General features: G+C 38.2%; 1 protein-coding gene across 1 annotated transcript; it reads right to left on the reverse strand.

The window, feature by feature from the left end:
• Positions 1-16814: 16814 nt before the first annotated feature.
• LOC121369456 lies at positions 16815-22795 on the reverse strand. Its single transcript, XM_041494555.1, has 2 exons — positions 22647-22795; positions 16815-18135 (listed from the first exon to the last, which is right to left on the reverse strand). Exons 1-2 carry the CDS (start codon positions 22663-22665, stop codon positions 16919-16921), a joined length of 1236 nt encoding a protein of 411 aa, XP_041350489.1. The 5' UTR covers positions 22666-22795; the 3' UTR covers positions 16815-16918.
• Positions 22796-25119: the final 2324 nt, after the last annotated feature.

Below are 25119 nucleotides of genomic sequence, written 5' to 3' on the forward strand. Positions count from 1 at the left end.
AAGCATGCCTTTCGCGGACACAAGCTCTGACTTTTGTCGTGTTTGTCCTTGCCATGTTATAACAGACATTATTGAAAGCATGCCTTTCGCGGACACAAGCTCTGACTTGTCGTGTTTGTCCTTGCCATGTTATAACAGACATTATTGAAAGCATGCCTTTCGCGGACACAAGCTCTGACTTTTGTCGTGTTTGTCCTTGCCATGTTATAACAGACATTATTGAAAGCATGCCTTTCGCGGACACAAGCTCTGACTTGTCGTGTTTGTCCTTGCCATGTTATAACAGACATTATTGAAAGCATGCCTTTCGCGGACACAAGCTCTGACTTTTGTCGTGTTTGTCCTTACCATGTTATAACAGACATTATTGAAAGCACTGACTTTTGTCGTGTTTGTCCTTGCCATGTTATAACAGACATTATTGAAAACATGCCTTTCGCGGACACAAGCTCTGACTTGTCGTGTTTGTCCTTGCCATGTTATAACAGACATTATTGAAAGCATGCCTTTCGCGGACACAAGCTCTGACTTTTGTCGTGTTTGTCCTTGCCATGTTATAACAGACATTATTGAAAGCATGCCTTTCGCGGACACAAGCTCTGACTTTTGTCGGATAGGGGCGGGACGTAGCCCAGTGGTAAAGCGCCCGCTTGATGCGCGATCGGTTTGGGATCGATCCCCGTCGGTGGGCCTATTGGGCTATTTCTCGTTCCAGTGCACCACGATTGGTATATCAACGGCCGTGGTATGTACTACTCTGTCTGATGGTGCATATGAAAGATCCCTTGCTGCTAATCGAAAAGAGTAGCCCATGAAGTGGCGACAGCGGGTTTCCTCTCTCAATATCGGTGTGGTCCTTAACCATATTATGTCTGACGTCATATAACCGTATAAAAAATGTGTTGAGTGCGTCGTGAAATAAAACAGTTCCTTCTTCTTCCTGTCAGATATCGAGTTCTGTCCAAGATGGGTGAGAACGTGTGTCTGAACACTTAAAAAAAAAAAAGTAAAATAAAAGTGTCGGAAATAGAATAAAAACGATTTTCGTCGATTATGTCTTTCATATTAAAGGGACACGCCCTAGTTGTTAACCATTACGCCGTTGTTTTTTGCTATTAAACCCATTTTAGCACAAATAAAATTGCACTTTACTTACCGTTTATTATTTAGAATATACATTTCCATTCACCTGAAGTGTTTTTTGGTAATCCTGGTAATCCTGGTGTTTGTAATACCACAAAATGCGTTTTTCGTATTTCGTAAAAAGCCACGGGCCTCTGAGAAAAAAACGTTGAGCAGACAAGGTCTAATCTATTTTTAGAGGGGACATTCCCATTTCAATGTCACAGACGTTGGTATACCACGTGGCCGTTATCATTTTGGTTCGGTTTGTTTTCTCGTGCACGGTTCGCGCAATCAACATCCGATTTGTTGTCGTTTGCTTGTTGTTCATTTGTGAGATTTTTCTTCACAGCTCGTGAACATTTTCATTAACAATAAAGTTCAGACAAGTAAGTATCTCAATACAAAACGTTACAAACCCTTAAAACCAATAATTTTGCTAAGTCTTACGATATCTGGAGAGGGGATACAACCAGGACAGAACAGTTGGAACATGTCCAGGAGAGGTGAAAGGAACGCACCCCAAGTCTGTGCGCACTCTGCGAAATGTGTCGTGACGTAGGCATTGTTGTGCTTCGAGCGACATCTACCGGTGACATCAGAATACTAACTTTCAAAATTATTTCAAGCAGTTGGGACATGGGGATTCCCATGGTATTTATCGATATAAAACCTGCTTTTTCAATCCATTTGATAAAAACGTGATCTAAGTGTGTTACAGGTTTGTAGATTAACCAAAATTATAATTTATTTTCGCTGGATGGAACTAGGGCGTGCGGCTTTAAACTAACAAGTAAATATTTTGTAAATCTATATTTAATGATACTCTACATAATTTAGCATTTACTTGTTTGGGCTCTCATTGATGTACAAGGTGGTGTTTACCCTTGAAATTAAAAGAAAGATGTCAGTAAACAGGTGATTTGTGCACTTTATTGGAACAGACTATAACAAATTTTGATCGACATGTGTCAATTTCATTGCTGTTGCAGTATGTGAGGGACCGTCTCTGGTGACAGTTTATCAATATCCCTCTCCAAAACAAAATATTTGTAGACATTTCTAAGTAACTTTTGAGCAAAACTGTCAAGAACCATTCTCACTGTGTGATCTATTATACCGGTATTAGAGATCCTATGTATTAAAGGTGCTCTGTGTTAAAGGTGCTATCTCCAAGTTGCATAATGACAGCTATTGCAAATAATATTTTTCTTTAAAATTTAAACACCACACCTTAAACTATATACCCATAAATGATGCTAACAAAATAATTTTATCTACTAGTAGAAAATACATTTTTATTGGAGAATCTGTATCACAAACAGATGCTCACATATAACTATGATATAGCATCTTTAAGTGGTTGCAAGATTGTGTAAATTTCTAATGTACGTATATTGAATTTATATTCACAAAATATTGTGATCATAATTAATAATTTATGCTGCAGTTCAAATGACCCAGTTAATTTGCAGTTTTAAATTAAAAGCTTGTTTTAGGGTAAATGAAACTGACACATGTCGATCAAAATTTGTTATAGTCTGTTCCAATAAAGGTCACAAATCACCTTTTTATTGACAGCTTTCTTTTAATTTCAAGAGTAAACACCACCTTGTACATCAATGAGAGCCCAAACAAGTAAATGCTAAATTAGGTAGAGTATCATTAAACAGATATTTAAAAAATATTTACTTGTCGGTTTAATATGAAAGAAATCATGGACGAAAATCAGTTTTATTCTATTTCCGACACTACTTTTATTACCTATTGAAGGAGTACCTATTCATGTGTGTAGCAGCAGTACCTATTCGGAGTAGATTTACAACTGTATGTTTAATAGTCGGGTTGCCAGATGCCAACATTTGACCTAACCTTGAACTAGGGTACATACAATGTTTTATGGTGGTTTTATGTCATTTAGGGTATCCTGAATCAGAAACTGCATGATGACACTTTGTCATCATTGAGCTAATTTTTTTTACGGCCATTTTAACACACACACACACACACACACACACACACACACACACACACACACACACACACACACACACACACACACACACACACACACACACACACACCCGCCAGGCTAAAAAAAAATACCGTTTTGTAGTTAGGCCTACTGTGTCATGCTATAATGTCCTATAGGTACAAAGTTATTAAAAGACCTCTACCTATCTAGATACCTTATATAAACATTAAAAATAAATAAAAATATATAGCAACATGTAAGTGGAGTTTACTTGTGGCGATCTTGGTTTTCAAAATGGCCGCCATTGCAAATTTAGTTTTTTCATTTTTCAATACTACCACTCCCAGACAAAACTAAACTTTGTTTTAAAGTGGTATAAAGGTAGTTGGACATGATTCCATGATCACTACATATACAAGAATATTTGTAACCTGTATGTTATGTATTAAAACTATTGTAATATAACAATTTTATTTATTGTCCAAGAATCACTTAAAACAGCATCTTTCAAAAGACATTTTTACCAAAAATCTATATTTCTTATAAAAAATTGACAAGTAACTATATAAAATCATCTGCATCACATGTATGATATATAAGAAGAATTTTGTTAAATATGTAAATGCAGGCATGTTAAAATAGACCAGTAGCTGTCAAAATTTCATTGGCTAATATAACGTTTAGGCGGTCACATTTTGCACATTAAACACAGTACAGATGAAATAACATATTTAATTTCGTGCTTAGAAAGGGACGTCTTAATCTAAATCTGATCAATATTTTTTTTTTTTTAAATACTTATATGGTTCCTTGCTTTAAATATCATTCTATGCACATCTTTGTGCTCATTCAGTCTTACTACACTTGGTGTTGAAACCATACTCTTTAGACAAAACACTTTGCATTGGTTCATGGTTAAATACACTCACGACTATTGTAACTTCTTTTGGAAACAGTTTTGTGAAGAGATACCATATTTAATATGTTAATGGCAGATTCATAATCATCACATCACACACTTTTAAATATTTATACTACTATTATATATTAGTATATATATTAGTTGATTAACATATATTTTTCTCAGATTTTATGGGAAAAGGTTTTATTTTGAATGCGAAGTCCTTTTAAAATAATCATAAAATTTTAATTAGCAGCCTCCTTCTTTGAAACATGATTTATACTGTAAAATGTGATATGCATGTACGATGTCATGACTGTTCTTTATCAACGTAATTTTCATCATGCATAGTTTTTCGGATTATTACAAATGTCCGGTGCCATTCATTGTAAACAAACATGGTGCAAGATAAGCCTTGACATGAAGACTTATTCCTGAGCAGCCATTTTAGCAAAGCAGTCACATACCATTACTTCCATAGGCTTTGGTGGAGCACACACCAGTATAATGACTGGGTATGCCATTTATAATTTCGCACCCACAGTCAGATATATTTACATTTCATGGGTTCTGCTAATCGTCAGCTTTCCACATTATGGTTTTAACTTGCTCGATGTGCTCAGTCAAAGCAAGATCAGTAGGAAGCAGACTTTTGATTTTGGAAATTTCTCTTTTACTTGTAAATATAGTGTGCTTCAAGTGGTTCATGGACGACTGTATTGTTTCGTCTTGTAAAGCAACCCGCTGTTCAGCTGTGATGAGGTCATTAAAGTTTACCTCTTGTTCTCCCAGTGCCTCCAGACCAACATCATGCTTCAACATTACTGATATATATATAGTAGGTGATTGTGTCACATCCTATAACAGCATGCACTGCAAGGAACTGGAGAGATTTGTCAGCAACACAAAAACCACAGAAAGTGGTGTCCGACGATACTGATATATTTGCATTGCTGGTATACTTCTGCTGGAAGTGGCAATATTTTGTTCAAATTTACATAACAAAAGCCTACGGTCAAGTGATTAACATTACTGCCACAGCTAAAAAAAAAAAAAACCCAACAACACTTGGGAGATCAATCTGTCCAGGTACTTGCAGTATATGACATCACCTGATGTAACACAGACAGATGCCTCTTTATTAAGGGCTGTATCAGTACTGTTGAAGCACAGCGTTGGTCTGAAGGTACATCACGGTATACATGAACAACAACGGTTTGGTAGTTTGCTATATAAAACGAAACAATGTAACATTTGTATGAAACATTTGAAACACACTATCTTCCCAAGTAATAGATTCAAAGGTCGGTCTCCTACTTATCCTGCTCTGGCTGAGCATATCAAGCTAGCACATCTACAACACATGCTGTGAAAAGCTTCCGATCACGAGAACTGAATGTGAATATATCCGAAATTATAAACAGCATACCCAGTCATTGTACTGGCGTGTCTGCAGTGGTCCACCAGAGCTTATGGAAGTAATGTGCATGCACTACTACAAATGCTTGCTTCAGGAATAATAGCTCATGTCAAACAGCAGAGTTAACTTGCAGCAATTGCCCACATTGTGCTAGGGAAAATCCATCAAATTCGGGCAAAAACAATAAGGATATTCGGGCAGAATGAGCTAGCCTGAAATGTGTTCACCATGTATTTCCATCATTTTAACCACAATAGTAGTCGTAATCTGTTTGGCAGTAATGCAAATATAAATAAACGTTGGTATCCAGATACGTGCATTTTTAATTAATTCGGGCAAACATCAGCCTGACCCACCAACAAAATAAATACACATCCTGCTTTTTCAGGTGCTTTAAAACACTATCTTACCTTAAAATGTTTTACATATAAAACATTATATGAATAAATACATTTGGAATGACCTTTGGTTGCAATTTGGGTTTTTTAATTTCGTTTGACCGTTGTAAAAAATTATAAATGTTTACCTTCGAAATTATTTTAGACAAAAATAGATATTGAGATACAAAACATTATAATGTCCAGATATACATGGATTATAGAGATAATCACATTCTAAGCAAGAAAACAAATAAATTTTAATTTTAATAATGCATTAATAATTTATTTGTCGAAAACATTTTGAAACGGCTACAAACTGAGAATAGTATAGACAAGTATAGACTATTACTCTGGCATAAATGCATGGAAATACTCTTAAAGTATATTATAGACATTAGTTAAAATATTTTTTTTTTTTTTTTTTAAAACTATGCCAAAATAGCATGTTCCTTGCAAGGTGTAATTTAGATTAAATTGGGATTTTTATTTTTAAATCTGTTATTTTTAACTTTTTCCTGTAGCTCAGTGGTACAGTGCTTGCATAATGCGTGATCGATCTAAGATCGACTCCCGTCGGTGGGCCTATTGGGGTATTTCTCGTTCCATCTAGTGTTCGACATCTGGTGTAACAAAGGCCGCGGTATGTACTATCCTAGCTGTGGGATGGTACATTTAAAAGATCCCTTGCTGCTAATCGAAAAGAGTAGTCCATGAAGTGGCGACAGCGGGTTTCCTCTCTTAATATTTGTATGGTCCTTAACCATATGTCCGACGCCATATACCGTAAATGAAATGAGTTGAGTGCGTCGTTGAATAAAACATTTCCTTCCTTTCTTCTTTATTCATGATTGCAATCCTATTTTAAAAAATATTCTTCTTTCTTTTTGCGCATCAAAGACTTCTTTTAATTTAAATAATATTTTTCTATGTGAAAATAACATAATTACATCTTGAATTCCATAGGCGTAGCAAGCTGAGTGGAGGGGGTATGGAGCAGATCCCGTTTCGCCCCCGCCCCACAATTTATGTGTCTTAAAAGTTAACATCATGTTAAAATTAATAAAAAAAAATTAAAATCTTATTTATAGCACTTAATAGAATAGGCTCTTGCTGTACTCTCGGTTTGTAAGGCAATAGATCTATAACGCATGGAAACTGACATTTCCACTGCATCATTTCATTCATTGCATTCAAGCACGCTGTCCTAGGAACAAACCTGAACAATCTGGGCTTTCTGTCATGGATAGTAGTTCATTGATAGCTAGTGATTGGTCAGAGCGTTAGCGAGTGATGATGATGATGATGATGATGATGATGATGATGTATTTTGTTTGACTACGCACACGACATATTTATCTAAGGTCGTCACGCACATAGTTAAGGACCGGAATGATTACGAGATAGGAAACCCGCTTCCACCACTCCATGGGCTACTCCTACCAATAAAACAAAAACGGATCTTTTATATGCACTTTCTCATAGACATTGCCTTCTTTGCACTGGTTGATATGGGGGAAACTCAATGGGTCCACCGAAGTGGTTCGATTCTATAACCCAAGCACCCCAGGTAATCTCTCAGCCGACTGAAATAAGCACACACACACACACATACACACACAGACACACACACAGAGAAAGAGACACACAGAGACACACACACAGAAACACACAGACACACACACAGACACACACACAGACACACAAACATACAGACACACACATACACACACAGAGACACACACAGAGACACACACACACACACAGACAGACACACATAGACACAGACTCACACAGACACACATACACACACAGAGACACACACACAGACAGACATACACACAAACACACACACACACACACACACAAACACACACACACGCACACACAACCACACACATACACGCACACAAACACACACACACAGACACACAAACACACACACACAGACACACACAAACACAGACACACACGTACACACACATTAACACACACACACACACACTCACACACACAAACACACACACACAACCACACACATACACGCGCACACACACAAACACAGACACACACACAAACAGACACGCACATACATACACAAACACACACACACACACACACACACACACACAGACACGACACACACAACACACACACACACACACACACACACAGACAGACACAAACACACACGCACACGCACACAGACACACACACACACACACACTCACTCACACACACAAACACACACACAATCACACACATACACGCACGCACACACACACATACACAGACACACATACACACAAACACAGACACACGCACACAGACACACACATACTCACACAGCCGCACACGCACGCGCACACACACGCACAGACACAAACACACACATGCACACACACGCACATATACACGCACACACACACATACACACACACTCACACACATAATCACACATACACACACACACTCACACACACTCGCACACACACATAGATACACACACACGCACACACACGCACACACATACACACACACACACACACGCACGCACATAGATACACACACACAGAGATAAACATATGCGCGCACACACACACACTCACACACACTCACACACACAAACACACACACACAACCACACACATACACGCGCACACACACAAACACAGACACACACACAAACAGACACGCACATACATACACAAACAAACACACACACACACAGACACGACACAAACACACACACACACAGACACACGCACACGCACACACGCACACACACACACACTCACACACAAACACACACACAATCACACACATACACGCACGCACACACACACAAACACATACACACACACAAACACAGACACACGCACACAGACACACACACACTCACACAGCCGCACACACACGCACATACACACACACAGACACAAAGATTTGGAATCATGGTATTTACCATTGGTCTTTCATCTTGTGTAAACCTGAATTACATTTACAAATTGTAGGGAGAGGCCTTGATATAGTCATTTTGCCTGTTGGCCAATCCCCAACCAGCATTATAATTGGGAATAAATATTGTTTAAACCAAATCTTAAGGCAGAGATTGCATTTCAGGACATCTAGGTTTCACAATTTTGCGGGTGACAATTGTTATTTAGTTCTGTATTTAATACATGTCACCCTTGTATGTTATGATTAACAAAATAGATAGATAGATAGATAGACAGACACACATACATGTATATAGACAGACAGACAGACATATAAATAGACAGACATACGGACATACAGACAGACCGAGAGACAGAAAGACAGACAAACAGATGTCTAAAGAGATAGAGACAGCAAGACAGGCAAATAAACAGACAGACAATTAAATAGAGAGATAGAGAGACAGAAAGACCGACAGACAGATACATGTATATAGAGATACAGAAATATTGACAAACAGACAAACATATAGATAGAGAAATAGAGAGACAGAAAGACAGACAAACAGGAAGGCAGGAAATCGGCGTGAAATGGTCAGATTTTGGCGAATGCACGTGAAACTCGGGGAAAATATTGGGTGTAGTGATAGGTATTTAAAGCTGCAATGCTCGCAATGATGCCTCATTTCCATTTCGACGTAGACGAGTTACACGATGCCAAGACTAAGCCTGTCGAATCGAAACATTGCAATAGGTCGCCTCCATTTAGGTGAATCGCAATCAACAGTCGCACGCCACATGAACGTCCATCAGAGCACCATTTCACGTCTCTGGGACAGGTACCAGCAGTTTTAATCAGCTGAAGACCGGCCCAGAAGTGGAAGACAACTGCAGAACAAGATCGCTACATCCGGGTTCTGCACTTGCGTCACCGAACTGCCACAGCAACGAACACTGCTGAACCTGATTTGAGATGGGTGTCTGAACAAACCATTCGGAACCGACTTTGAGAAGCTGGTTTACGGGCTATGAGACCATATGTTGGCCCCGTCCTGCGACGTCAACATCGACATTTACGTGTTCGCTGGTGCACGAATGTACAGGGGTGGAACTTGGGAAACTGGCGGCGAGTATGGTTCAGCGACGAGTCACGTTTCCTTCTACAGCGACGTGATGGACGACAACGTGTTTACAGACGCCGCAATGAATGTTTTGCCAACACCCGCGTCGCCCAAGTTGAAAGATTCGGTGGAGGGAGTGTCATGATGTGGGGAGCCATCTCGTACACCGGCAGAAGTGAACTGGTGTTCGTACAAGGCAACCTGACAGCTGTACGCTACCGGGATGAAATTCTTCGCCGTCACGTGCTTCCCATTTTGGATCGACAGAGAGAACTCTTTCAGTAGGACAATGCCAGGCCGCATACGGCACGTGTAACAATGGATTTCCTACAGAATGAGAACATTAATGTGCTGCCATGGCCATCAAGATTGCCAGATCTCAACCCCATTGAACATCTATAGGACGAACTGGACAGACGTGTACGCCAGCGTGACCCGGAGCCTCAGACGCTTCCGCAACTGTCACATGCACTGCAGTAAGAATGGGCTAGGATTCCACGTGTTCGGATTCAGAGACTCATTCAAGTTATGCCAAGGAGATGTCACGCAATGATTGCTGCTGCTGGTGGCCACACAAGGTACTTATTTCAGCGCCCTCGTGCGACTTTGTTTAGTGACGAAAACGCCTCCACTACCGTCAGTCCATAGCAAGAACATTGTTACATACTAATGTCAAATTTGACTGTGATATACAATCATAAATAACGAAATTATGTCACTTTGTATTAAAGAGATAATTCCATGAATATTTCGCCTATATGTTTCTTGTTTGACAGAGTATATATATATATATATATATATATATATATATGTATGTATGTATGTATGTATGTATGTATGTATCTATCTATCTATCTATCTATCTATCTATCTATCTATCTATACATACATACATACATACATACATACATAGTTAAAGAGCATCCTTTTTATGAATGCCTCAGTAGCGCAAGAGGTATCGTGGCAAGTCTGCAAGTTGCGGGCGATTAGCCATAGGTTCGAGTCCCAGCAACGACATGGGACAATTTGTGAGGCCAGAAAGGATTTAATTATCCCCTGTGCCAGTGCGTTAATATCTATGTATGTAACAGTCAACCTCGACATACATACAATATATAGATACTCATACATCAATACATACATACACATATATACATGTATATACATGCCGTGCGTACATCAGATTTACCAATGGCAGGACGCCTCTTTAGACACCTGCGTCATACCTAGTAGTAGTCGTTGTTTAAACAATGTTTTATCTTATTCTATTTCCAGGATACACACCAATGTATCTAGACACAGGTGTGATCACGTCTCCATCCGTCAAACTACCCACAGGATTACCATGGCAGAACTGGTCCCAACCATGCCGGGTTTGTTGCAGCGATTAATATTTCGAGCGACGTGCAGTACGTGGAACTGACGTTCACGACGTTTGACATCGAGGAATGTCATTCAGACTGTACCTGTGACGGCCTCTACATCAGCGGCTTGGCTCAACCGGGGACGGGATAGTGAAAAGTAAGGCGTCAATTTATTGATGGATTGATAGATTCACTGATGGATGGTATCATCAATGATCGGGCTCTCTCTCTCTCTCTCTCTCTCTCTCTCTCTCTCTCTCTCTCTCTCTCTCTCTCTCTCTCTCTCTCTCACTGCCTCTGTCTCTCTCTCTGTCTCTCTCACTGTCTCTCTCTGTCTCTCTCTCTCTTTACCTCTGTCTCTCTCTGTCTCTGTCTCACTCTCTCTCTCTCTCTCTCTCTCTCTCTCTCTCTCTCTCTCTCTCTCTCTCTCTCTCTCTCTGCCTCTGTCTCTCTCACTGTCTCTCTCTGTCTCACTGTCTCTCTCTGTATGTCTGTCTGTATGTCTGTCTCTGTCTGTCTCTGTCTGTCTGTCTCTCTCTCTCTCTCTCTCTCTCTCTCTCTCTCTCTCTCTCTCTCTCTCTCTCTCTCTCTCTCTCTCTCTCTCTCTCTCTCTCTCTCTCTCTGTGTGTGTTTGTGGTGTTTGTGTGTGGTACTTGTTTATGTTTCTGTCTTTCTGTCTATATGTATTTATTAAAATCTATCCCCTCCCTCTCGACTGTGTTGCACTTATGCGTGGCGTGTGTGTGTGTGTGTATGTGTGGGTGTGTGTGTGTGGTATGTGTGTGTGTGTGTGTGTGTGGCATGTGTATGCTATTTGTGTGAGGGTTTTTTTTGCTTGTGTGTGGTATGTGTGTGGTAGATGTATGATCAGTGTACGATGGGACTGATATATGTATGTTGTACATGTCGTGCGTGCGCGCGCGCGTGTGTGTGTGTGTGTATGTGTGTGTGTGTGTGTGTGTGTGTGTGTGTGCTGTATGTGTATATATGTGTGCTTGTGTATGTCGTAAGCCATAGTTTCATGTGTTTTTTTCATTGTTTTCAAGAAGAACAAGTTGTAATATTTCATTTACATAACAATTTGTATTTCCAATATTATCTCACAATTATCGCCTGTAGTAAAGCAAAATAATAATAATAATAATAATAATTAAAAAAATATATAATAAAAATAAATTAATAATAATAATAATAACAACAATAATAACAATAAATAAAAAAAGGTCAATTTTATCACTGTTTTATAATGCATTGATTAATTTCAAGTGTGATAAAAGATTTCATTGATATATACACTTTTTTGTTCTTTTCTTTAGTTGACCATCATCAGATAAGAGAAGGGATGTTAGTGTTCAGTCTCTACTCTGACAGCTCAAATACCGGACAGGGTTTCTACCTGAAATACCACATCGTGCGTGTTGCTGGCGGAACGTCGCCTTCGACTGGGTGTAGCTACGTCACCTGTCCGTACTGTCCACATGGTTCACATTACAGGTGACTAGGCAATAGTTTTTTTGTTTGGTTTTTTTGTTTAACACCACCAGAGCACATTGAATTATTAATCATCGGCTATTGGATGTCAAACATTTGGTAATTCGGACATATAGTCATAGAGAGGAAACCCGCTACATTTTTCCATTAGTAGCAAGGGATCTTTTATGTGCACCATCCCACAGACAGGATATCACATACCACGGCCTTTGATATACCAGTCGTGGCGCACTGGCTGGAATGAGAAATAGCCCAGTGGTCCCACTGATGGGGATCGATCCCAAACTTACTGCGCATCAGGTGAGCGCTTTACCACTGGGCTGCATCCCGGTCTGTGTGTGTGTGTGTGTGTGTGTGTGTGTGTGTGTGTGTGTGTGTGTGTGTGTGTGAGAGTCTCTCTCTCTCTCTCTCTCTCTCTCTCACTCTCTCTCTCTCTCTCATATAAATACATACGAATTAATATATCTAGTTAATAAACAGTACTGATAAAAATGAATAAAAGTGAATACAAAATTAACTTGTTTTGTGTTACAGTCGTGACATGTACGGATGTCAAGTGTGCCAGTGTCTCTCTGCGTCTGCAACGACGTCACGTGAGTAATCGACACAATGTTAGTGCGCTTGCGCATGCATGCATGCGTATGCCTTGTATATATTGTAAAAAGATAATATATAAAAATGATGGAACGCAATAAAAAGGAATATATATTCATTCAGTCCCTGATCATCTTTTAAAGGTAGCAGTATATGAAATAACATGCCACCGAGTCAAAGTTCAAAGTGCACCTCACTAAAATAGGTAGGCCTAATTAAATATTACCATGCCCATCATCAGTGAGGTGTGAACATAAAGTTTGGTTTCTTCTGGCCAACAAGTTCCTGTAATTAATTTTAACTAGTAGGCCTATAGGTGTACTACCGTGCAAAGGCGTGGTCCTACTAAACATAGTATGACAAATGAAACTAGTGTAGTGATTGACGATTTTTGTTTTATCCGAAACTTAGTCTAATAGTCTCCCACACCCATTATTTCCGGTTTAATTTAAGGGTGAGGTGGCGTAGTATTTATGGTGTGCATGTTGATTCAAATGTTGTATGTAACAGTTACAGCAACACGTGTTACTACTGATGTCTAACGGATTTCATTTGGTTGAAGCACTCAATATTTAATATTAATTAAACATTTGGTTATTGCGTTATTATAGGAGCTCCAAACCAGAGCAGGCATATTTCAAAGGTATTGCGTTGCCATATGGCATGTTGCGATATTACTTAAATCTGAACTTTGACCTTAACCAGACTTTAACCTAGAATTTTAAAATAAGACTATTCTGTCCTCAGAGAAGAGTTACATCTCGCCCACAACAAATTGAAATACGTTTTACTTCAGTTTCAAGCTATAGAGCGCTCGCTTGAAGTGCTACATCTCGCCCACAACGAATTAAACTACGTTTTACTTCAATTTCAAGCTATAGAGCGCTCGCTTGAAGTGCTACATCTCGCCCACAACGAATTAAAATACGTTTTACTTCAGTTCCAATCTATAGAGCGCTCGCTTGAAGTGTTACATCTCGCCCACAACGAATTAAAATACGTTTTACTTCAGTTTCAAGCTACAGAGCGTTCGCTTGAAGTGCTACATCTCGCCCACAACAAATTAATATACGTTTTACTTCAGTTTCAAGCTATAGAGCGCTCGCTTGAAGTGCTACATCTCGCCCACAACAAATTAAAATACGTTTTACTTCAGTTTCAAGCTACAGAGCGTTCGCTTGTAGTGCTACATCTCGCCCACAACAAATTAATATACGTTTTATTTCAATTTCAAGCTATAGAGCGCTCGCTTGAAGTGCTACATCTCGCCCACAACAAATTAAAATACGTTTTACTTCAGTTTCAAGCTATAGAGCGCTCGCTTGAAGTGCTACATCTCGCCCACAACAAATTAAAATACGTTTATTTCAGGTTCAAGCTACAGAGCGCTCGCTGGAAGTGCTACATCTCGCCCGAAACAAATTAAAATCATTGTACTTCAGTTTCAAGCTATAGAGCGCTCGCTTGCAGTGCTACATCTCGCCCACAACAAAATAAAATACATTGTACTTCGGTTTCAAGCTATAGAGCGCTCGCTTGAAGTGCTTTGGTTTTAGAATGTTCTTCTTTTTGTCCAAATAATCTTTATAATCTTTATAATCTGATTAAAATCAACTATACCAGTGACGCGCGTTGATAATCTTTAAATAATCCAGTTTTGTTCGTATACAAATCACAATTTTCCATTCCATCAGCTTTTTCTCAAAAGCTCTCAAACTGAGACAGGCTATTATGCCAAGAGGCTCAGAATGGTCAAATGACTGACATCCAGTACTCAGAAGGTTGTAATTAATTAATCAAAGTGTTCTAGTGGTGGTAAAGAACACACATTTTAACCGAAGACTGCGTCAGAATTATCAAATGATTGACTCCCAAATTTCCTGCTATTAATTAACCAATGTGTTCTAGAGGAGTCGTTAAAGAAACAAAACCTTAACCTATTTCAGATCCCATTGTCGCCGCCCAGCATAGCCTCCTTCTGCAGATCCTGATGAATCTGGAACACCGATCAGAAACCCTTGAGAAGTCAGTTCACGATCTTCAGGAGCAACTCCAGCTGGCGCTAGGCGTCGTGCAAGGAGGGTTGGTCAGACGGAACTCACCCGAGAAGAAACCATAGAATGTAGAAAGATGTATCGTCCTCGTGTAAACTAAGAACCTGATAGTGTTTTATGGGAACATACTGGGACGACCAATGAACCTGTTGATGATTTCTGATTTAATAGTATTCTCTCTAGACGTCCAATAAGCATTTGAATGATTTCTGTTTAATAGGATTTTTTCTAGATGTACAGTGAGCGTTTTTTATGATTTCTGATTTAATAATATTCTTTCTAGACGTACATTGAGCATTTTAATGATTTCTGATTTAATAGTATTCTTTCTAGACGTACATTGAGCATTTTAATGATTTCTGATTTAATAGGATTTTTTCTAGATGTACGGTGAGCGTTTTTTTATGATTTCTGATTTAATAATATTCTTTCTAGACGTACATTGAGCATTTTAATGATTTCTGATTTAATAGTATTCTTTCTAGACGTACATTGAGCATTTTAATGATTTCTGATTTAATAGTATTCTTTGTAGACGTACATTGAGCATATTAATGATTTCTGATTTAATTGTATTCTTTGTAGACGTACATTGAGCATTTTAATGATTTCTGATTTACTTGTATTCTTTCTAGACGTACATTGAACATTTTAATGATTTCTGATTTACTTGTATTCTTTCTAGACGTACATTGAGCATTTTAATGATTTCTGATTTAATAGTATTCTTTCTAGATATACATCCTCGAAAGTGTTTTCTAACTATATCCAATGTATCACAGAATAATTACGGTCCATAAATAATTAATAAAAATAATTTTTAAAACTCTTTTGGCATGTCTGAATTTTTTAGCTGGTCGTACAAACTATATTTTAACAGCCATTGTTGAAAATAGAACATATTTTCAATATCGTAACGGATAGGGGAGAGCAGTTGTCCTTCCAGAAAGAATCAGAAAATAATCCATATTAAATTAAAGTGCCAGTTTGTCTCATTGGAGGGGGTAGCTTATCCCAGTGGGTAAAACGCTCGCTTGATGCGCAGTCGGTTTGGGATCGATCCCCGTCGGTGGGCCCACTTGCCTATTTCTCGTTCCAACCAGTGCACCACGACTGGTATATCAAAGGCCGTGGTATGTGCTATCCTGTTAGTGGGATAGTGCATATAAAAGATCCCTTGCTACTAATGACAAAAATGTAGCGGGTTTCCTCTTTGATGACACTATATGTCCAAAACTGCCAAATGTTTGACATTCAATAGCGGATGATTAATAAATAAATATGCTCTAGTTGTGTCGTTAAAAAAAAACCCCAAAAACAACAACATTGGAGAGGATCCTGGTATTATTATTTCCCCGATTCCTTTTTACTGGCTCCCCCCCCCCCCACTCCCCCCCCCCCCCCCCCCCCATTATTTTAGGCTACTTACTACACAGGTAAATAACAAAACACAAAATAGTATAGCACTTTTTATTTACAAAAACAAGCATACAATGAAGAATAATAACTTCATATTTTCAAAATAAAACAAAATAATTCATAAAGAGAAGGATGATTATTTTACATATATTGAAAGGTTTTACCATTTTCAAATTTAAAGAATTTGGTAGGTGGCGATTCTTTATTTTGAAACAAATCTCCAATATTTCGTTTCTGTCTATGCCTTGTCAATCTAGTTTTTTTCGTATCCATTTTGTTGTTAGTCAAAACCAGCTGACTTTGATTAAGTTCATACAATTCCATAGAACTCCATTTGTGTTCCCGAGACTGCAGTCTTGTAAAAATGTCTTTAAGCTCCTCAGACTCAGATTTGACAGTAGCTTCATTTTGATGTTTCCTTTTTGTTGTCTGATCCACTGGATTGTCAGCCTGTTCTGGAGTGTCGCCACACACAGCTACTCGAATCTGATCTAACCACTCGTCGACAATCCACTGACAGTATCTGTCCTCGTCAGCAGCAGACGACCCCACGTCTGCTTCGTCCACTTGTAGGTGACCTGAAGACCTAGCAGCATCACGGGTAGAAGCGGACTCGGCTACTGGTTTAACGAAGTCACTCTGGTATGCCTCGGGATCAATGCAGTGGAGGGCAGTATGACACGAGACGGTTAGCTGGGCTGTTAACTCGGTTATGTCCAGTGGTAACTCTGTAGTGACGTCATCCGTGGTATCAGCGGAAGAAGGTATTACGATGCCATAGATCGTCTGAACACCTTCGAAGACTGCTGCTGGGGTCCAAGACAGTTTTACGTCACAGATGCTGGTATCCGACTTGTTTGGTAAATTAACGCGCGCGTTTGAACCTTTATCAGCTTTGCTAGTGTTGCACACGTTAAGCCATGGGTCATATTCTTCAATAATTGAATTCCAAGGATCTGCATATACAATGCCTTCACGTGAAGCAAAGCGTTCCTCTAAAGCTACAACTCGTGAATACCTTTTTGCATTCTGGTACCATGACGAAGTCATGTGTCGTAAAGCATAGTTGTTATTTTGAGTTATTCCAGAAGCACTATGGTCATCAAATTTACTAGATATTCCAAAACGTTTCAGTTTTCTTGTTCTATACCCTGTTGAATTTCGACTGGTCGTTGACCGTCTGGGAAGATGGTTGGGAATTGACGAAGCACCCGAAGTAGATGATTCTACTGACACGGCTAATATGTTTTTCAGATTGCACAGTGATTTGCCAATTGGCACCCATTGCTGGCTAGTGTCCATAGTCACTTGCTGGAAGATGATGGGGTTGTCAGTTGTACTTGTCGTAGGTAGGCGGTCTGAAATAGGAAAATAAAGTATGCAGATACTCAAAACTGTCTTTAATGTACGGTACTAACTGAAGATGTCAGCGTTACGAATTTGTTTTTAAGCGGTCTGGATCGATCCCCGTCGGTGGTTCCATTGGATTATTTCTAGTTCCAGCCAGTGCACCACGACTGTTAATCAAATGATGTGGTATGTGCTATCCTGTCAATGGAATGGTGCATATAAAAGATGCCTTGCTACAAATGGACAAATGTCGCGGGTTTTGTCTCTAAGGCTAGACGTAAAAGTTATCAACTGCTTGACATCCAATAGCCGGTGATTAATAAGGCAATGTGTTCTAGTGGTGTCGTTAATCAAAACAAACTTTTTTGTTTTTAAACTAACAAAGAGTTACAACTTTATCAATTGTCCATCGTCACCTCGATAGAAATATTTTGTGCTATTTTCATCATAATATGCCCAATATTTTTCAGTTGTGTTCCCAAAATGCATGATTTTTTGGTGCATTTTGGACCATCATCACACCCAAGCGGGAGTTGGCAGATATGACATATATTTGTGTAAACATTTGAATAAAAGTTTAGCTATTCAGCTTCTAACAAAATCAGCTTGTTTCAAAATTACCCAAATTGGCCACGCCCTACTTTTGTCACAAGTGAAGCACGGTGTATGAATACTGAGCCTCATCACAGCCACCAATAAGCTTAATAATTTATGTCGTATTCCAGTAAGTAACTTTCAAACAAGGATCTAAGCAAAAACAAGTTAAAACTATTTTTGCGACGGGGAAGCTAACTGTATGTTGCTACATAAGATGCAGGCTCAGAATAAATGTTCTATTTCAAATTTTGAATATCCTGTTGCATTGGTTAATCGTGGAAAAGAAGCTACATTATTAGTCCCCTAGCGGTCCAACCGGAGAGAACTATAGGTTTCATCTCCGTCCTTCTGTCTGTGTCTGTCCCATATATAGGGGGGGTTTTCACAATGCTTCGCGATATTGAGCTGCCATTTTGTGTATAGCTTTATCATGTACTGTAACAGATCTAGTTTGACTTTCATGGTGATTTACTCAGTTTTGAAAGAGTCACGGCCCTTACACTTAGAGGATAGGAAAATGTGTTTTCCGGACGTTTTTCAACAATGCCTCAAGACATTAAGCTGACGTTTTGTGTAGAACTTTATCGTATACCGTCTCCGATCAAGTTTGACTTTCATGGTGATCACCCATAGAGTTATGGCCCTTGAACTCGGAAGATACTAAAATATGTTTTCCGGACTTTTGCTTTCATGGCATTTTACTAATTTTCAGTCATTGCCCTTAAACTTACGAGATACGAAAATGTGTTGAGCGCAGTAGGGGACATGTATTGCTTTAGCAGTACTCTCGGAATGCTTGTTTAAAATAGTCTTCTGTGTAGTGAGACAAAACATCAACATTATTTATTTATATGGATGTTTTGAAAAATAAGCGAAGACATTTTGTTTTATTTAAATAAAAATAACGTACGACATGGGATTGACAAAGACAGAAATACGCAGGTTACCTCAACAGAAAATAAATGTAATGTATAGGTTAGACTACTGTCCTTTTGAATCGTATAATATAAATTAAAGGGACAGACCCTAGTTTTTAAACACTACGGTATATTTTTACCTAGACTCGTTTTAGCCCGTACAAATGGACACTAAGTTTGGTTAATTTACAAACCTGTAACAAATGTGGATACAACAGAGTGAAGCAAGAGTCTGTGACGTTTAAATACTCTTAAAAATAGACAAAAAACGTGACTACATAATCATTACTTCGCAGACTCACGTGCGTTTTTAAAAATATGAAATATTAGAAACACCAGGATGACCAGAAGCACTTCAATTGTACGGGAATGCAGGCCCGTACGCAGGAGGGGGTGGGTGCGAGGGGTGCGTACGCACCTCCCATAGTCAGCCGAGGTCCATCCGTGGATGTGTAAAAAAATTAAAATAGTCCGACGATGTGACAAATTTACTTCCCAGAATGCAGGAAAATGCATCTCCTGCATTCTATATTAAAAACAATTTCGGGGGGACATGCCCCGCACCCCCTAGCAACTCCGGCCCTTTGGGCCGTCGATTACGCACCCCCACCCCCCCCCCCCCACCCCCCGCACCCATATAAATTTCTGCGTACGGGCCTGGAATGGATACTCTAAACAATATGTAAGTAATGTTTGATTTCAGTGATAATAAACGGCTCTGATTGTGAAAACAGTGTTTAAACACTAATGTCTGTCCCTTCACAATGTAAAATGCCATTCACTTGACGGTCGTAGGCAAGAGGGGAGGGAATGGCCGAGTGTGGGTGGGCGTTAGTGTCGTCTTATCGCATAGGCACACTGGGCTAGTGCCCAGCGGCCCGCGATTTTAGGGGCCCGGAATTCAATTTGAAAAATAAAAATTAAGGTTCATATTATTAAATAGGGGCCCCAGTACATTGCTTTGCCCAGGGGCCTGAACACTTTTTATCATGTACAGTGTTTCTTCCAGAAATACGTTTTTGGGTATGGCACTATATATTTGAATGCAACCAGTCAACGGGGGGTATAGGGGGCCTCCCCCAGAAAGAAACTGGGTTAATTTAAGGTTAGGGTTAAGAAAATAATACAGTAATGATAGGAGTAACTTGAAAAAAAAAATTAAAAAAAATCTGCAAAAAATTGGATATGGCGCCATACCCATTTTACCCTTTGGCAAAAACACTGATGTATTTTCATTATTCTACACTCAATATTAGTTATAGGCCATATCCTAAATTCCATGCTTTTCAACAGTTTGTATATAGTTAGTAGTAGCCTATTAACATAGAGCGTCATGGTTGTAGTACGTGCCTCCCACCCTTCTCTCATTTCTTCATATTAGCATTACTGCCAAACTGCTATATAGGGTTGCAATTTTTTTTTTTTTTTTTTTTTTTTTTTTTTTTTTTTTTACATGGATTAGTAGAACTAATTTTGCGGGTAGAATGATAAAAATTATTTGTAAAGATGTCTCAGATTAACACATTTCAGCCGAATATCTATAATTTTTGCCCGAAATTGAGAATTTGCTTCAGCACAGTTTACAAAAAGTATTGTAGTAAAAAAAAAGTTTAAAAAAAAAAAATATATATATATATATATATATACACATAATAATAATAATAATAATAATAATAATAATAATAATAATATGTATTAGAATCGAATTACAAAAAATAAAAAAATAAAAATAATAATAATCAGGATCGGGTTCTTGTTTTAGGATCGGGCGGTGACGAGAACCAATAATATTCCTTTCAATGGCCTAAGAGCTATACAGTGTCAGTGATATTTAAATTAGTGTTACTATACCTTGTTAGTTAATTAGTATAGTATTTGTTTATTAAAGCAGCTGATCCAATTTTTAGGGGTTTTTTGTGGGGGTTTTTTTTGGGAGGGGGGTTGAGGGGGGTGACAATTTCGTTGTGTTTCTGGTTGTTCTGGTTTTTCTATTGACTCAAAATACATTTAATGCGAAAGAGAAAAGGTCTGAGGTGTAGTTTGAATTTATAATCACATCTTTTGGTTACCATGACACTCACTTTAAATGTATTAGGGTGGGTCATAGCCCAGTGGTAAAAATGCTGACCTGATGCGCGGTCAATCTCGGATCGATCCCGTCGGTGGGCCCATTCTGCTATTTCTCGTTCCAGTCAGTGCACCACGACTGGTATATCAAAGGTCGTGATATATGCTATCCTGTCTGTGGGATGGTGCATATAAAAGATCCCTTGCTACCAATGGCAAAATGTAGTGGGGATCCCTTGTAAGATTATATGTCAAAATTATCAAATGTTTCACATCCAATAGACGATGATAATAATTAATAAATCAATGTGCTCTAGTGGTGTCGTTAAACCACAATTTCTTTTTAAACTTTAGTTTGAAACTGGCCTGTAATAATTACTTCCATCCATTTCTGCTATATCAAACAAATGTAGTTTTAAAATGTGCTGAGATGTTGTTATATAAATTTTAATTTTACTTACTAATTATTACTAAACCGTTTTAAGATGTAGGCTACATTCATTCATTCAGAACGTGTATACAAACTTAAAAGTTACATTATCATTATAGATTTGATTACATATACAAATACATATAGGGGGAGGGGAGGAGGGAGGAAGCGATGGAGAAATGATAAAGATAGTATTACCTCGTGTGCTTCCGTATATTATATAGTGAGTATCTTATATTAAACATAAAAACAAGGTAGGCCCTATTGTGTTCACCTGAGGCTCACATAAGACAATTTTATTCTTAAGACTAGTTTGCAATACCGACAATACCGGAAGACACTGGTAATAACTTATATATGCCTACATTTAATAGAAAAACTAGAAAAACAACGGTGTTCAATAATTCAAACAATATTAGCACGTAAGCTACTTCAGAACGTGTATACCTAATTTATATTTTCAATTTTAAATAGATCTGATTATTTAATACTGTATATTTCAGCTTACCTGAATTTCGACTATACATTTTGCACGAATAGTTGACTAAATATCATAAACTGATAGTTAACGTTAAATCGGGAACAATGTAATGTTTACGTTGCATCTCTAAGCAACGAGAAACGCAACGTTATTCAAGAGTAGTCCACCTTATATGATGTATAATTCCGCGGATTGTTATATACATGTAGTTCCACTACTATTTAAATTATTACGTTATCATGTTGATTAATTAGAGTAATAGTTCTTGAGTCTTTAGTTAGTGGGCCACTGGGATACATACTGGTGTTTGTGCTACTTTAAAAGTGTATAAATTGACAATCAAACTATTTTGGAATGTAGATTCTACATGTATATGAAAACACATAATATTTATGATAAAAGACGTCACCATTTAATACAGCTGTAGAGGTTATATTAATTAGTAGAATTTTCTATTAATCTGTAAAAAAAATTAACCAATGGGTGGGATGAGCAAGTATGCAGATTATTATGTGTTTAGCGCAGTATAAGTCGATAAAGTGACTCTGCATCATATATAGGGAAATACTTAATCGTAGCCACCAGGATGTAACATCTCGCGAAATGCGATTTTAAGCTACGCCCTTTTTCGTAAGCCACGCCCCATGTCATAAACTAGTCTGATATGTTTCCGCGGGAAATAAACATAAATATGAACGAATAGGCCTAATTCCCTAGTAAATTATGTCAAATATAGAGCTGTGTTATTGTAACGAGCATTTAATAAAATATTAAGAAATACAAATGCGTTTTTCAATGTGTTTTTTTTCTTCTAATCTGTACTTCCGATGTTTTGACGTACCTACGTAGTCCGATACACCTGCCGTCAACTCGGCAACTGAGTAACAGTGAGTTTATGACAGATGTATCGGACTACAAACAACGCTGTAAAGTTAATCGTTTGTAAACGTGACACAATATTAATAATACGTGAATAATATAATATATCGCATAGTTTGGGTGGGTGTTTTTTTTTTTTTTTTTTTTTGGGGGGGGGGGGGGGTTAACGTCTGTATCAGATATGTAAACATGAATATATATACAGTATATGTAAAAATGAATATATAATCGTGCTTTAATTCATAATCTAGAACCGGCCTACAGGTACGGTGAGGTTATCGGTCTGACCGCTGGTAACTGGGACCTAACAATGTGGTACATGATATTTGGCTAATGTCAGGGCTTTAGATTGCTACCAGAACCGGCCTCGGTGGCGTCGTGGCAGGCCATCGGTCTACAGGCTGGTAGGTACTGGGTTCGGATCCCAGTCGAGGCATGGGATTTTTAATCCAGATACCGACTCCAAACCCTGAGTGAGTGCTCCGTAATGCTCAATGGGTAGGTGTAAACCACTTGCACCGACCATATAACCGTAAATAAAATGTGTTGAGTGCGTCGTTAAATAAAACATTTCTTTCTTTCTTTCCATTATCTAACTAATAAGGGTAGATTTTCAAATTATAACAAGTTATTATTTTTTTTCTATTTTTATTATTACTATTTTTTAATATTTGTGAATAAACATACTTTATGTTTACTATCAGTACTAGGGATAGTTCTAGGAAAATGAGACACTTAAGATTTCAATAGGGTGGATTTTATGGTACCGAACTACCGAGGGTACAAGATCATCTACCGAAGGTACTTTTCCCAAAATATGGTATATTAGTTTATGTCACGGGGATCCTATAATACCCGTAACTGAATGAAACACGATTATCCAAATATCTCTCCTAACTGTATCTACTATCTATTAGATCTATTAGATCTCTCTGTATCGGGCAGTCTATACCCGAGTGGCTCGGCTCTAGGTATAATATAGCACGTTAGTTCACTAGAAAACACAACAAAACACAATACACTTTGGAATCTGTATTAACCTTAAGCTGACAAATATATTTGCCGCAGTTAATAGTTAACAACAACAATAATAATAACAACCCAGAACTAATCACTTAGTTAATCACTAGGTGTCTAGTTTACACAATATTCTAATCACTTAGTTAATCACTAGGTGTCTAGTTTACACAATATTCTAATCACTTCACCGTGATACAACACACACACGTGTTATAATTGAGAAACGCTGCCAGGGGAACTTAATTAATAAAGGAATTACAACTCTATTCCTAACTGGTTAATTTTTAATTAACCCTTAACTACTCATTCAGTAACCTTGTAATACAGAATTAATACTGGTACCTATCACAATAAAGACAATAACCTACAGTTTACCTAGGTCCTCTAGGATGACTGGTTAAGCCTTAATAATTTTAGAACAGTGAAGCCTACAATTTACTTCGTCAGTTTACCGGAAACACTGTCTAAATAATATTGGTATAATACAGTATTAAAATATTTAAAGTCACATCAATCACATCAAGGTTATACAACAGAGCAGAAAAATATATTTACCACGTCCGGACTGAACTTATATATTTCGTTCAGTGGACGACGTCCG

The sequence above is a fragment of the Gigantopelta aegis genome, chromosome 3, assembly GCF_016097555.1.
Source record: "Gigantopelta aegis isolate Gae_Host chromosome 3, Gae_host_genome, whole genome shotgun sequence".
In the NCBI taxonomy this organism is placed as follows: Eukaryota; Metazoa; Mollusca; class Gastropoda; order Neomphalida; family Peltospiridae; genus Gigantopelta; species Gigantopelta aegis.